At 38.4% G+C, this 16,669-nt stretch overlaps 1 protein-coding gene across 1 annotated transcript; it reads right to left on the reverse strand.

Moving 5' to 3' along the window:
• Positions 1 to 1,555: 1,555 nt before the first annotated feature.
• Tm4sf20 (transmembrane 4 L six family member 20) lies at positions 1,556 to 16,362 on the reverse strand. The gene is made up of 4 exons (XM_020179931.2): positions 16,079 to 16,362; positions 8,898 to 8,963; positions 5,319 to 5,470; positions 1,556 to 2,977 (listed from the first exon to the last, which is right to left on the reverse strand). Exons 1-4 carry the CDS (start codon positions 16,259 to 16,261, stop codon positions 2,707 to 2,709), a joined length of 672 nt encoding a protein of 223 aa, XP_020035520.1. The 5' UTR covers positions 16,262 to 16,362; the 3' UTR covers positions 1,556 to 2,706.
• Between the last annotated feature and the right edge of the window lie 307 nt (positions 16,363 to 16,669).

The following is a 16,669-nucleotide window of genomic DNA, read 5'->3' on the forward strand; positions in this document are numbered from 1 at the left end:
TCAAATAAGGCTTACTCTACAGGTGGATTTCATGTTTCTGTTCTTGCTCCTCATTTTCCAAAATATATTAGGAGCAAGATTCTTTTGGGGTTTGTCATGGTTCAACCCATGCAGCTAAGCCCACCTAATTTTTGACAAAGGTGCCACAAACAGTGTAGAAAACCCTTTTCAACAAATGTTTCTGGGAAAACTGAAACTAGATCCATGTTTGTCACCTTGTACAAGTATCAACTCAAAGTGGATTAAGAACCTTCATATCAGACCTGAAACCTTGAAGCTAGTACAGGAAAAAGCAGGGAATACACTGGAAGTAATAAGCATAGGCAAAAACTTCCTCAGTAGAACACAAGTGACTCAGCAACTAAGAGAAAGGTTCAACAGTTGGGACTGCGTGGAATTAAATAAGTTCTGCACAACAAAAGAAATGGCTTATTAAATAAATAGAATTGTAAATACAGCTTTACCAAGGAGGAGGAACTGAAGATATGTGCTGAAGGATGAGAAGAGGGTTTTAATGACAGTGAAAGTAAAAAATACAAAGATTCCAAAATATGATTGAATTTGGGGACAGGAAAGAGAGAAACATTGAGCTTTGCAAATGACTGCTTTTAGTATGTGGGGTGGGAAAGGGTGCTACTCATATGTGTACAGATAGGCATTTGCAAGTTGAGGTACCAGCTCAGAGGTGGCATGCCCTCATGAAGCCTGTGGGCTTTAGACTCTTAATGGATGGCAGCAGTTTCCATAAGACTAAAAAGTGAAGAAACAACCTAACGGCTATTTCAGCTGATTGTGCTCTGCCAACCATCCTTTCTTTTGCCCTCTGAAATGGAAGACTTTTCTCTCTTCCTGACCCTACAGAGATCTGGAGTCATGGCTCAGATTTCTAGGGTGATAAGAAAATTACAAACACCATCCCCAACTGTTGTGTCATTCATTCATGTTCATTGAGCTGTTGTGTTCATTTTACCTCTTTTAATTTCATCGCTACTAGCAGCTTGGCATTTATTTAATAAGCATTGAATCTTCACTAAAAGCTGCACACTGACTATAGGATTCAGCAGTCCACTCAACAGAATACTTACAATGACCCTACTTTGCACCAGGCACTGTACTAGACACTGATTGCACTAGGAATGAATAAAAGAAACATGTCCTTGAACCATGAAATATAGGAGGTGAGCACAAAATGAAAATGGAGAGAGTAAAAGGAAATCTACTTGTCATTAGGTAGTTACGGATAGAACCAGAAAAAGTGGTATTTGAGTTGAATGAAATGGGGGTAGATGGAAGGTGAGAGGTCTTACTGAGAGCCTGAAATGGGAAAGGGTCTGTGAATTAAAAAATGAGAAGTACATGTGGTAGAGATATAAAAACATGTTACATTTGTCAGTTATGATAATAGTGGCTTGGGTGAGGGCTCACTTAGTTTATTGGAATCATGAACTTCGAGACTTCCTCAAAAGATATTTAAATCAGGTCTTGAGGATTAAGAAGCATTTGTAGAAGCGTAGGTAAAATATCTTCATACAGTTTCAGAAAAAAGGCTTATAAGTTATTGATGTTAGTAATTTATTTGGGCCACTATTATACAGGTGTATTAAGTTATTTTTGAGCCTTAAGCCCAAAGAACATTAAAAAAATTGAAATAAATGGCACAACCAGTAACATGCAGAAAATTATAGTTTTTAGTTTTGTCTGTCTTATGACATTTTAATACGGTAAATACACTGTCATCTTTTAAAGATTGGCACATATAGAAACCAGCTTTTGAAAGGCTAATTTTTCTTCTCTAGGTATTGTTTTTAAATTATTATGAAAAATGTAAGCATAGACAAACAGAAGATTCCATTGAATTGCCATCTGCCTATCACCTAAATAAAACATGTATACAATCACTGCATTTTGGTTGATGTATTTTTAAGGCATATCATTTCTTCCTAAACAGGTAAATACTTATTTCTTTAAAAGTTAAGGACGTCTTCTATTTAAACAAAGAACCGTTTTCAGACCTAACAAAGCCACTGTAATCATCTAACCCAGTTTGCGAAGATGTTTCCCTTAGTTATCCCTAGTGAGCCACTGCACGGCGTCAGCTGAGATCTGTTCGCTGGTCTCAAACAATTCCGCTGACCCGCCCTACCCGTTTACTCCTGTAACGTTCTCCTATTGTAAACGGCTGGTTTGTTTGTTGTCTCGTCTTTGGATTTCACAGTTTCCTCTTCTCCCTGCGTGCTGAGAATTAGGACTGAAGACTTGGTCCTATTACTTTCAGGTTATAAACACCTTTCTTTTTCTTTTTCTTTAAAGGAAACAGCCCGTACTGTTTTTCACTTCCAGGACGGCCTGTGTGCTGTTGCATCCTCCCTCCCTCTTGAACCTCCCTGTTACCACACACATAAGAACATACAGTTAGAAAGTTAGAATAACACAGAAAACAGAAAAACACAAAACGAATTGAATGCTGCTGTCCACTTCTCCCCAAAATCAACCACCCATGTTTTCCTTTTCACATGAAGGTGTTGTTTACTTAACATGCTTTATATTTGAAAGATTGATTTTTTAAAAATCACCTCAAAGATGACTTCAAAAACTTGTACTTAAAAGACTCATACAGCTTTCTGATAATGTTCCATCATTAAACTTCTACAAGCATATATTTTAAATGTAATTCTCAAAGTACTGATCCTTCTATTTATTGTTAAACTACACAATTTGACTTCTTCGCCTAGAGATACCACACAGACAGCCAAGAAACCCAATGAGTATCTGACTGAGCCCAAACAGGAGCTCAAGGATTCCAACAATCAATAGACTTGTAAATACTGAGAAGTGGAAAATCCTATGTCTGTCTTCTTCAGAATTGGAGTTGGGTATCTTCCAGTTGTTATTGATGTCAGTATTTTTGCTACTAGTAGAAGATACACAAGAATCATTGAAGAACCACTGCAGATTGAAGGATTCTGGGTGAAAGTCACTGAAAGAAAAAAAGAAAAGGATAAATATTGTGCTTAGAAAAAAAATTATATGCATGTATAGCAAAACGGAGTGTGCTTTTGAAATATCATGTCCAGAAACTGTACCTAAAATCAGGTTTCTGGTCTTAAGCCCTAATAATTATACATTGTGATATATTACTATACATCCCATCATTCAACAAGCATTTCTATAAAACACCTACTCTTAGGATGAAGCATGTGAAATTGCTGTTTTCCTGGGTCAGAAATGGGCTATCGATGTAATGTGGTTCAATCTTTTTTTCTTTTGGGTACTGCTGTTTGAACTCAGGGCTTCACATTTGCTAAGCAGGTGCTTTACTGCTTGAACCACACCTGCAGCCCTTTTTGCTGTGCGTCTTTTTGCCCAGGTGGGCCTGGACCACTATCCTATTTTAGGCTTTCCATGGTTGCTGGGATAACAGGCACACCAATATGCCACACCTAGCCTGGAACGGTAATTTTTGTAATCTTGGCCTCCTATGTAGTTTAGGATGACAGGCACGTGCCTCTGCTCCCAACTGCTGGTTGAGAGGATGTGGAGGGTAACTTGTCTTTTCCTTCAAAGAAATAGAATTATGTACTAAACCAAGGTAAATCCACCATAAAGCAGCAGCCCATTATGCTTGCTTAACTCGCAGCTTCCCGGAATGTTAAATGTTGCCTTGCCCTTTACCTTTCCTACAGTTAAGAAAGACTGAACTCTGGCTCCTACCAGTACGAGAAGGAAGGCAGTGTTGCATCAGGGATAAAAACCAGAACAGACTTCCCGTTTGTTTACCAGACCAGTCGGTTGCACACCCTTCTGCAGAAGGTGGGCCTTGCTGACCTACTCTTGAGTCTTACTCATTAATCCAGAAATTTTTCCAACCATGAGGTCTTCAAACTTCTTGCCTGGGCTAACCTCAAACCACCATTCTCCCAATTTCAGCCTCCCAAGCAGCTAATATTACAGGCTTGAGCCACTGGCACCAATTTGGTTCAGCCTATTTATGTAGGTACTTCTGTGAAAACACATCTCCTGGGAGCTCCTTTATTGCAAGGAGCACAGTTCATGAACAAGTAGTATGTTGCATTTGCTCTTTAAAAACCTGATGGATGGTTTTTACTCACATGTTAAATATGCCTGATTAAAGTGATGTATGCTGTTATAACAGGTCTATGGAAAATGAGAAGCTCTTAGTTCTCTGACACATCTGTCTCAAGATGACTTTTCTTCGGTTTATCATAGAATAAGATTGAGTATTCTGAAGGAGTTTGAATTTCTGGATTCCCAACAGCTAACTTATGACCTGAGAAAACAGTATTTCAAAGTGGAACCTGAGACTGCTTTGTGAAGTTGTTTGCAAACACAATTGTAACTGTTTCCTAGCCTTACACACCTAGACAGGCAATGACAGTTCTGCTCTCTGCAGAGCTTATGCTGCTGCCTGGTACATTGGTGGGTTGTTGTCATTCCCTGAGGGTTAACTGGGTATAACAGAATGAAATCTCTAATCTTCCTCACATCTATTAGAAATGAGAATTTCTTTGGCTTTGTTTGATTCATAATAACTGTGCTATGCAAATTTGGAGTGCTTTTTCATTTTTAGTATAGCAAGGTAAGTGAGAAGGGGGAAACAATTCTTTACATAACTACAAAAGCTAAATCTACTGAGTAGCCTATACAGGTAGCTAATGAATTAAGATTGTCTTCCAGTTTTTACAAGTTATGCCTAGACTTGGGCATAGAACCATCTTAAAATGAACCATTTACATATAACTTCCAATATTATGTGTTACTATATGATTTAATTTTTTTTATTTATTCATATCTACAGTATAGAATCCATTGAATGCTTTGTTTCTTTTAGGGCTGCAAGCAAGTCTATATTTTTATTTATTGTGTTTTTATTGACTTTTTTAAATTATAAAGATAGCACACACTTATAGCTTACAAATTTAATTAGTTCAAAAGTGTACAAAGTAAATGTTCCCCTCACTCCTCCAGGGCATCCCCCCATTAACATTCTCTAAGGATGAAAGTTTAAGTTTCAAGTGTGTATTTTCAGAATTTTATAATAGACCTACACTTGATATAAACATAGATTTTGAAAAGGCAAACATAAGCCATCTGAGATCAACTAGATCTTTTAGATAAGACCATAGCCAGAGCAATCTGAATGTAGTAAATTCATCTTCACTTGTGTGCCTATGTGGGTTAATGTGCTGAATTTCTAAGAATGTCCCATTGGCTGCATCAAAGAAAAACATGGTGTTGTTTGCGTGCCACAATCAATCTATCAGCTATAGCTGTATGCCAATGAAAATAAAGTTACTTACCTTAAGTTTTTGAATGAAAATTCGCAAGAGAAAGTACTGTTGCCTTGAGAGTTACAAATGAGAGGACCTTCTAAGAGAGCCTGGAGAGATACCAACATGCAGTACACAGCACCAATGACCGTAATTACATTTAGGAGTGATGAAAGAAACATCTGGAAAATAAAGCAGAGCCATTTGCACACATTGTTATTCCATGTGCTGGGTCTGTTTCAAGTTTCAATAGCACAACAGTTTTCTTTTTTACTTGTTTGTTTGGAGGGAGTTGTTTAGGGTTGGGGGGGTTGTTGACATTAATGGGGTTTGAACTCCAGACCTCATGCTTGCTAAGCAAATACTCTACCACATGGCCACATCCCTATCCCTTATTAATTTAGTCCTTTTTGGTTTACTTATGTTTCTGATAGGGTTTTGTGGTTTTGCCTGGTGTTGGCGTCAGATCACAATTCTACTACCTAGCTGGGATCACAGGCATGAGCCACCACACCAGCCACATAGTGTTTTTAATCAACTGCTGATATTCTCCACTCACTCTACAATCCTATATCTTAAGGTCACAGTTTGATTAGGTGTGTAACAGAGTCACTGGGCAAAGCCAACCATTTGATTCACTTGCCAAAAGATAGTTGGGCTTGCCACTGCCTCTGAAGAATTTCAACTTACACATTCCTTTCCCTTGCCAATTTCATCTAGCTGCTCCTCCTTATTTTGTGTACTTCCTACTTCCTAAAACCTCAACTAGCTCTTAACTACCTTCATTTTGATGTCTGGTCTCTTGGCTCACAAGTGCTGCATGTGAATTTGGCCCTGCAGCTCTAAGTGGCCAGTGGCCAGCATCCTGTTGTGATGGATCAGTGGAACAGTGTTGAATCAGTACTTTTCAGCTCAGCATTGCTGACAAGGGCATCCTGCTCTTGGGGCCTTCCTCATGCAGTGTGCGAGCTTTATCAGCATCCCTGGTCTCTACCCAGTAGACATTAGTACCACTTCTCTCCCCTAGCCCAGTATAATAACCATAAATGTCTCCAGACAGGGCCAAATATCCCCTTGGGAATGGGGGCTGGAGGTGGTTAAAGCCACCCACAGAACTACTGTGTTGGAAGGTAACATTGTAAGTCTCGCTCATGAGTCAGTCACGACAGAAAAAGCTGGAATTTGGCATAGGAAATGAAAGTTAATGTGCATGTGGTTTTTTTCCAAAAAATAAGCTCTACGTTGTTCAGCAAAGTTGGCAGTGATGAATATGATTATTTCAAAATCAGCAGAAATGAATCAAGAGAATACTTTCTCCTGTGATAGAAGAACAGTGCAGCTCCCAGAGCACTAATGTGTGGTGGTGGTCATCCTCCTTTAACGAACAGGCAAAGGAACCTCTTATTCAAAATGCTGACGAGCATTAGACCTCGCGTGTATTACCTCATTTAATCCTTTGAGCAACCCCAAGAGATAGAGGCCATTACTATTCCCACCTTTTGGAAAAGAAAACTGTAGCTCAGAGAGGATGAAAAACTTGTCAGAATCTCAGCTAGGAAACACTGGTGCTTGAGTTTGAATCACTACACTACTGCAAGCTGAAATCACAGAATAATGGATTTGGATCAAACTCAAATCCTGATTCTCTCCTTACTTGCAAGTTACTAGATCTGCCCATCAGGAAGTGCTCACTATGTTTATTTTAGGTCATCTGTTATTTCTGACTTACCACTCATACAGAGGGACCTGGCTATACAAAGTGACTCCAGGCTTCTGTATTTCTCTTTGAGTGGGGATTCACTTAAATGATTCAGCAAAACCATTGCACATTCAAAAACAAAATCAAGAACTGGAAAAAGGGAAGGAAGTAAGGAACAGTTAAAGCGGTGGGGAAAGAATATAGTTAAAATAGAGGACAAGCTTTGGTGACCCCCTTTCCCTCCGTTCCAACACTGAAACTTCATCCCTTTTATGATGCCGTGGTCTTTTCTAAACACCTGGCTGCCAGGAAGTGACAAAAAAAGTTTTATGAAACAAACAAATGATCTATTTAGTCAATTATGATTTAAGTCAGACTATTATTAACAGAGTACAGTATTTGTAGATGTTCCACATGAACTAATCTGTGGTTTCACTGAAACAAGACTTTTGAGTTATTTTCAGGATTGGTATCTAGGAGCAAAGCAACCTACTGACTTCAGCCCAACACCTACATGAAAAGTGGCTTGCTTTTTCCACCTGGCTGTGTCCTCAAAGCAGAAAGAATTAAGTGATCATTGAAATGATCACTTGTTCATGAGAGAGAATGTGCAAATTAGATAGAGATAATATATATATATATATATTCTTAATAGAAACATGACTTAAGAAAATCTAATATCTTGATATTTTTTTAGTTCAAGGATTCAGAAATACAACTGGTGTTTCAAGAATGTCATGAGTATAGCATAGAAGTGATGCAAAATCAAACTCTAGTTTATGAATAAAAGTGACAGGAGAAACTGAAAACATTAATATTTATTGAATACCTACAATCTATCAGGATCAAAGACAGACTAGAAATACTGTAATGAAAGTAATCCTATGCAAATATTGAATGTCAAGAAGCATGATTTTTTTTTAATGTATGACTCTTCTGTTACAGATATAAGCGGTCCCTTTAAGACAGGGCTTCTCTCTCACCCTGGCGATATAAAGGCATCACCTTGGGTTGTTTTCTTTTTTTTTTGAAAAATACTGATGTGGAATCTCAGGGAGCCACCCAGGCACTGGCATTTTTAAAATCTCTCCAGACTCCAGATGAAGTGAATGTTCTCATCTGACTGGGAACAGTTGCTCTAAAACCTTTAAATCTGCTAAGGTCCACCAGGCATACTTTCTGTGACTGCTTGTTATTGATCTACCTCTTCCTTAGAGAACTAGGGGTGCCCCCTTTGTTATTTTATAGCAAATAGTCCAAAGATTGTGACTTTTGGAGTCTGGTGGATTTAGAAAATACCCCAAAATACTAGCTGTGCTGCATTGGCAAATTATTTGCATTTTCTGAGCATCAGTTTCTTGCTTAATAAAACCCAGACCCTACTATTTTCCAGTGAAGGGTTTAGAGAGGGTTAAACAATATTGATAGCATATTTGAAGGTGTTCTGAGCAGAGTGATAATTGGGTTAATGAATAAATTTACTTTGAACTTAGTTATAACTGTATGCATTAAGTAAGTATGTACTAAATGTTTGGAAAAAGAATTGGTGCTCCTTTAATTTAAGTGAATGAGGACAAGTGTTTTTCCAATCCTAGCATAAAAGAACTGAGGATACCTTTTCTTTTAAGGTTTTAAACACATCACAAAACTAACAAGTATTTGAGTATTCGGAACACAGGTCTGGGTGTGATTTATAAATCTCCCTTTGTGAAAACCTTTAGATCCTTTAGGTGACAAAGCTAAGTTTCTATGAGAACAACCTTTTCACTTGCCATATTATCATACTATCATCCCAACTCTCTAAGCCAGAGGCCCTGCTGGTTTAGTTGAAGCTGATGACTCAGAGTGGCTCTGCTCAGATGTCAATAGCTGCTAATGCATTCTGCTCTAGAGAATTGCTCCATACTCACCCCAGTTTTGTTGTTACAGCACGCTCTTTTTCTTGCTGCCAAGGACATTGTTGTTGCTGGAATGACCTGGAAATTACATTACAGGAAAGATGAGTGTTATTACTTCTTATCACATGAAAAAGCAGTAATCTCCACCTTCCATTTACAACCAGTTGTGGGAAATCAAGGCTCAAGAGAACAAAAGAGGAAATTTAGCAATGTCTTTCTAAACCTCATGACTCAAATTGAACCATAAACATTAAGAGTTAGGAAGAGTTGAGACAGAATCTACATTCCTAGCTTATCTAAATCATCTACAGAGAGACTTGAACTTTAAATAGATTAAGATGACTTATTTATGAATTATTTTGGAAGGTATATTGCATCACCCAAAATTCACATATTTTCTCTCCTCTCTTCTCTCCCTTTCCCCCTTCTCTGTTTTTCTTGTTTCTCTTTATCTCTACTTCTTCTTTCTCTCTCTCTCTCTCTCTCTCTCTCTCTCTCTCTCTCTCTCTTTCTTTCTGTTTTGGTCTCTTTTTGTTCACTCACTTTTTCTCTATTTTTCTCTCTTCTCTCTGTTTCTCCTCTCTCTCATCCCTGCTTCTCTCTGTCTCTCTGTTTTTCCTCTCTTCTCTCTCTTCCTCCTCTCTCAATCTCTCTTTGTTTCTCCTTTCTCTCTGTCTCTCCTCTTTTCTCTCTCCCCCTCTTTGGCTCTCTCTCTTTCTTTTTCTATCTCTGTTTCATCTCTCTTCTCTTTCCTATCTCTGTCTCTTCTTCTCTTTGGCTCAGTATCTCTTTGTTTTTTCTTTCTGTCTATCTCTCTCTCTTTCCTCTCTCTGTTTCTCTCTCCTCTATCTCTGCTTCTCTGTGTCTCTTCTCTTCCCCCTCTCTCTTTACTACAACCTGCAGCACTAACCTAATTTCCCATAATTGTATGAATTAGCCTGGCAAGCCTCTAGGAAAGAAACTGATGGTTTTGTTTACCTGACAGTTGGCAAGGAAAAATTCTATGACCACTTCCTCCTATTTGCCCTACTTTCTTCTTCTGAGGTCATTACCCTCTCAACAGTTCCCCAAGACTTTGAGAATTATCTTTGGTTCCACATCTTTTTCTGCTCTTGTATCTATGATACTTTACACAGAGATGTTGAGAAGGCGTGCACATATTGCATTTCATGTTAAGGAAAACATATTGCTGAGGAAAACTGTTAAGAACTAATGCCCACATTATCAGGACTTGGATTTCAATTTTTTAAAAATATTGAGTCAGTAGCTATGACTAGAGAGTCTTTCTAGAAGAAGTGTTGTGTAGTTGAAGGGTGGAATGTTAAATTGCTTCCTTCCTCTGTGAAATTTTAGCCATCAGTGTGTTTGCCATCTCAGCTCAGCTGTCCTTCAGTGTCCTGAACTTGTTTCCTGTATCTTACAGGGCTCTAACTCCATGCCAGTCACTGTTACAGGTGCGTTACCTGCTTCCGGTCATGCCAACCTCCTAATGATCCTATGATGCAGCTACTAGTTTCAAACCCATTTTATCAATGAGAAAGCAGAGGCGCAGCAAGCTTGAGTAGCTTGCCTCCATGAGAGGCACTCAAAATTAGGCATGTGAGCGCCAGAGCCAGGCTCTTAACCATGGTTTCATGCTGATTGATTCTTAAAATTATCCTGTCTTTTGACACAGAGTTTGTTCATTTCTTCCTTCCACCACTTTCCAAATTCTTTGTGTCCTATTTGGAAGCACCAGGCAGGACACGTGAGTGCAGAGAGCCTTTCTCTTTTCAGATTCTTTTAAAAACTGATGCTAAATGGGAAGGGAAGAACCTGGTGATTTCCAACCACCAATCATCAGTGATGGAAAGGAGCATGGGTGATCCCTAGGCTGAGGTGGGGATGGTTTGAGTTGTTCCCACAGCAGGTATGAATAACCTTTCATACCCACATTTGCAATTGAAAAGAATACTCAAAGAAAGAGAAGAATGTATAACCTGGATTGCAATATTAAGTCATATATGTCCTGAAATTTTCCTAAGTCTAGCCAGTCTCGCCACCACTCTTACTCAGATGAGCAAGGTCCTTCTAACTGCTCCTCCCTGATCATTTTTTCCAAGACCACATCTAGCTTTGTTCTTTCACAACAGGTTTAAGATTTATGCCTCTTCCAAGGCAGATTTCCTGACAAACTTCACTGGCCATGTGCTGACTCCATGTTACTTTGTGGTGTTTACACTTTGTCTTGAACAATAACACCTTCCAGTTCAAAGGCCATGTACTTGACTGCCAGAAAGCCCAGAAGGGAAAGAAAATTTTAGCCCCAAAATAGAGATTGGCATTCCTATGCTAACACTCTTTTGTTGTTAATCAGGGTACATTGAATGCATATGTGGGACTGTCACAACAAAACCACCTGTGCAACTATTATATATTAATAAAAAAGGTTTTTTAAAAACACCTTTTGTTGTACCCATAAGCTATACTGACTTTTGAGCTTACAGAACAAGTCATTTAAATGTGAACTGGCAAACAATGACCCATCATCTCTTTTTTTGCAAATAAAGTTTTATTGGAACACTACCATGTGTATTCATTTACATATTGTGTATGATGACTTTTGTGCACAGAGTTGAATAGTTAGAAAGAGACTGGCTTGCAAAGCCTAACATACCCACTATTTTGCTTTTTACAGAAAAAGTTTACCAACCAGTGACTTAGAAAATTAATGAATCTTTTAAAAGAAAGAGGAGCAACATCAAATTACAACTTAACCGAATAAACAATTCCATTTCTCTATTGGTGTATATTAAACTCTGCTAACTTTCTTAAGGATTAATTGATTTCAAGATGCTAAATATTTACTCTTATGGTTCCTATGGTTTTATAAAGTAACAACTTATAATGTACATCTGCCCAGTTGACTTCATTGCATGTTATTATGTGTAGGCCATTGTGTGTAATTTGATAACTCACTGTTTCAACCATTTTGGCCATTCAGAGTTTTGGAAATGGAGGGAACTCTATGGGAAGGCCATGAAAATGTGAAAGTGTGTGTGAGTGTGTGTGTGTGTGTGTGTGTGTGTGTGTACTACACATCTTCCAAAGTGAGTAATTATGAGAATGCTTCTTAATCCCTAACCATATTTGAATGTATTTGTAAAATTAAAAGTCTCACCAATCTTTTGTTTTATAATGAAAAGAAGTATTGTTCATTTCTTTATGCAGAAGTCCAGTTTTAGAAGAAACTTCTACAATTTTACAAAGTACAAAGAGTTTGTGATAGAACTCAGCTTCTTGGAAGTCCTCCACAAAGCCACAGCTCACAATGCATATAAAATATTTTACAAATGCTTCTTAAGCACAATGTCTTGTAATCTGTTTAACTCTCGACCATTTGTTTTCCGTTAAGGCGTTAATAACTGATAAATTGCCATTATGTAAGTAAGTGAAATCAATAAGAAGCTTGGTTAAGATCAGGCTTTCAATTGATTTCATGTAAAATAAAATGGCTTTTCTGTTTATATCTTTCAAGGAAGCATTTTAAGTCTTTTAATACTTGAACAAGTGACATTTGTATTGATTTGCCCCTTTAGCAGATAATAAGTTAAAGATAATGAACTACATCATTTTTTATTTAGTCATAGTTTCAAAAGGTAAAAATGTTTGCCTTTGTTTGGAGTAAGTCACAAAATCATGAAATGAATGTATTTCATGAAGTAATTTCATTAGTAATGTGGAGAAAGGGTATAGGGGGTGAACATGGTGCAAATACTGTGTACACATGTATGTAAATGGAAAAATGAGACCTGTTGAAACTATTCCAGGAATGGGGGCAGGTGGAATAAAGGAGAATGATGGAGGGGGTGAATTTAAGAATGATATATTTGATATATTGTAAGAATTTTTGTAAATGCCCCAATGTTCCCCTAGCACAACAATAAAAAAATTAATTCCAGAGTTTATATTATTAGCAGCTTCTTACAAAGTCCTCCATGTCTGACACAATACTAATTTGAAATGTTATAGCAATTTTCAAAAGATTTCAAAACTATGGTCAAAATTCTTATTACAGGCACTGATTTCTTCTTTATGAACTTTTCTGTCAATGTTTTGAGCTAGTAATTTTTATAAATGTTGTAAAGGACATAATTCCCCCTTGGACAAGATATTCTTCCACATTCTGTATAGAGCCAACAGTCATGAAAATACACCTGTCCTCCCCTGTTTTGTTATGGGAATAGAGTTTGAGGCTCTATCTACATAGTACATCAGAATTTTCAATGACTTTGATCCTTTAATGACAGGCTATAATACTAAGGAATAGAGGTAGTGTGTTATTGATACCTTTGGTTAATATTTATTGAGGGTGATAAAGTAGATTTAGCTGTGGAACAAGGAAGTCCAGATTCCCTGAAACTGTTTCACAAGTGTATATATCCTTTCTGTGATTCATTCTCCCAATCGCTTAACTTTATGGACCAAATTAAAGATTTTATCTTTCGTCTCTGTTGGCCTAAAACAGGTGTTGAGAACTATGGTACTTTACTAGCTTAAGTGTCAGATAAATCTGAAATTGGGTTTCACAATCACTGTGTGACCTTGTTAATATTCCCAGCTTCTGTTTGCTGGTCTGTAAAGTATCAATGATAATATCTGCCCAGTTTATTGTACAGCTTAAATGAGATTATGCTGTAATGTATGAACCCTGTAGTTGGTACCTAGCAACTTGTTACTAAATGAAAGATTTATGCCTCTGTGTCTTTCTTTGTGCCTTTGTCTCTTCCCTGCCCCCTTTTCCTTACCTTCCTGCAAAGAAGAATAAAGGGGCACAGGTGTGTGCCACCATCACCCCAGGCTCCTTTAATACTAGTAAGAAGAAAAATTGTTGTCATGGGGTTGTGGAAATGCCAGTTTATATGTAAAGCTATATATTATGCTAAATTACTCAGGCACCATTAGGAACTTTGTAGAAATTGCCATCATTCAGTTGTACTCAGCCAGCTTCTTGTGGCTTCACTTACACTTGATGCAGAGGAAGTTCACCCACTCAGGTGGAGAGGAGCCCTGGGGCTGAGGGTGAGGAGGCAGGTGTGAGGGTTTACAGTGGCTTCACAGTGTTGAGCAGTGTGTTTTATCTTCTAGCCCAGAGAAGAGCTCTCATGGCAGTTTGAAGATATAGACCAGAATAGTCTGCAACCTTTCCTTTTAGATCTCTCTACCTAAACAGTGATTATACTGCTCATGACAGTAGAGGACGAAGTTATCAAATGTTCTTACGTTGGCTTCTGATGCCCAAATGACCTCATGTCCAATGTGCCAGCCTGAGTCTAGAATTTATGAAAAGTGTAATATATGATGGCCTAGTAGTGTGGGCGGGAGGGTTGTGGGTTTTGTTTGTTTGTTTGTTTGAGGAGACAATCTTACTACAGCCCAGGCAACTTCAAACTCATAATCCCCTTGCCTGAGCCTTTGAGTGTTAGGATTAAAGCATGTGCCACCATGCTAAGTTCTATAAGTATTTTTATGTAATTCTGGGGACAAGACTGATTATCATTTAGAATTATAATTCAAATCTGGGGGTGTACCTTGAGTGGTAAAACAACTGCTTAGCAAGCACAAGGCCCTGAGTTCAAATCCCATACCACCAAAAAAAGGATTATGATTCAAAACCAGGTGTGGTAACACACATGTAATTCCAGTACTTAGGAGGCTGAGGTAAGAGAATCATGTGTTTGAGGTCAGGCTGGCTCTATAGTTAGATCCTATCTTTAAAAAAAGCAAAAGCAAAAACAAAACAAAAAAAAAATAAGCAAAAAAAAAAAAATCCCCAAATTCAATCCCTAGGACCACAAAGAAAAGAACAAAAAAAGAATTAGTATTTCAAATAAAAAACTGTGCCATGAATTTTTTTCTTCTGTATGTATGTCCTGAATCTCTTCAAAATTTACCTCTATGTTTCATTATCTCTAAAATACTAATAATATTAGTGCTCACATCTCTCTCTCTCTCTCTCTCTCTCTCTCACACACACACACACACACACACACACACACAGAAGCTTGTTTCCCTGGCACTAACTAGCCCTCCTGAGGTAGCAAGTGGTATAACAAACCAAACAAGCCTCCTGGATGGTGAATTTTCAACTTTGACATTCACAGCTCCATTTTACAAATATGAAAACAAAGCCATCAGATAAGTGATTTTCTATTGGAGACAGTCCTATAGCTGAGATGTTCTTCCAGATTGAGTATATTGCTATATGGGTGGGTCCTCTTTAGGCCTATGGCATCAGAACTCCCAGGAGAAAGTCTATATACTAATTACTGCAAGAACCTCGGGTGGCAAATGGTCGGGTACATTCATGAGTTCTGTATTGCATTGCTCTGCTGAAGATTTCAGAAAAGATAGGCCTATGGATGATCACCGAACTATTAAAATCCATGGTGTTCTAGGATCTATGCAATAGTCAAATCAAAAAGTCCTTGAGCTGGTAGGGTGGCTCAAGTGGTAGAGTTGTTGCTTAAAAAGTGTGAGGCCCTGAGTTCAAACCCCAGTACTGCCCCCCCAAAAAATAAAAGTCCTTGAAGTAAAAAACCCAGGGTTTCAGCCTATAGGTCTTAGGCCAACCCCCCTAGATACAGGTAAGGCCACAGTCTTGCCTCACAACGCTGTCATTCAGGATAGTCATCATGCATGTGAAAGCTTCTTCTCATTCCTTCTGAGCCACTTCCCATTCCTACTGAATTCCCCATAAATACAAGAAGGTAGTGTGGGAGAAAGAAAAGCTGAGGGGCTGGATTTCAAATGTCTCATGGGGCTGGAGGTATAGCTCTGCGGTCACTAGCACACATGCTTAGCACATGTCAGATTCTGGGTTTCATCCCCAGCACCACACAGAAAAGAAAAACATGAGAAAGAAAAATGTCCCTAACACTAAACTATGAAGTTTAGAAAAGTCTCCCTACATGTGAAGAAATGTGATAGGTAATAACCAACTCCTGAGTTTTGCCCAAACTCCCTCACCTGTACCACATAGTTTATAAAAATTACTATTCTTCTCTAAAGCCCAATATAAATCAATACTGTACCACTAACTGCTCCTAACTGTATCCAAAGAAGACATAGCTGACCACAAGGCTGAAAGACAGTCTTCAGGAGCTTGCTAAAACAGGCAGGCCCTTCTCTAAATCAAGTCAAGAATTACTCACCAGCAAACCTGCTCCTATAATTCCCGGAAACCACCATTCATAGCAAGAGATGGGGTTTTGAGAAGCTTGGTCTTCTTCAACTAAGCTGATGCCCAGAGGTATTGCATTGAGAATTATTCCCAGCAGAAGCAGAATCAGCAGGCTGAATCCATTGCAGGACGTCCATCCTTCACAGCATGTCATGGTCACCCACGGTTCAGTTTGAAGCCTCGATCAACAAAGTGGCTGGGCTTACTTATGGCATTCTCTTTCCTTTTATCCAAATGCTCTGGTTAAAGGTTAGCACTTGTGAAAAATGAATTTCAGAAAGCAGTTCAGAGTCCAATAGGGCAGGATGTTATTATAAGGATTATGACGGGAACAGTCATATTATGATAGGGTGCAAGGTGGGCAGGCAGAAAAAAATGTGTGGTTTCTATGAGATAATTTCATGTATGAAGATAGGCTAATGAAAGTTGGGGACAAAAAGAGGGGACTGGAGGCATGGTTTAAGTGGTAGACCACCTGCCTAACGAGTGCAAGGCCCTCAAGTTCAAGCCCTAGTACTGAAAAATAACAACAAAAGGGATGGATGTATTTAAGATAAGCATT

This window comes from Castor canadensis, chromosome 4, assembly GCF_047511655.1.
Source record: "Castor canadensis chromosome 4, mCasCan1.hap1v2, whole genome shotgun sequence".
Lineage (NCBI taxonomy): Eukaryota > Metazoa > Chordata > Mammalia > Rodentia > Castoridae > Castor > Castor canadensis.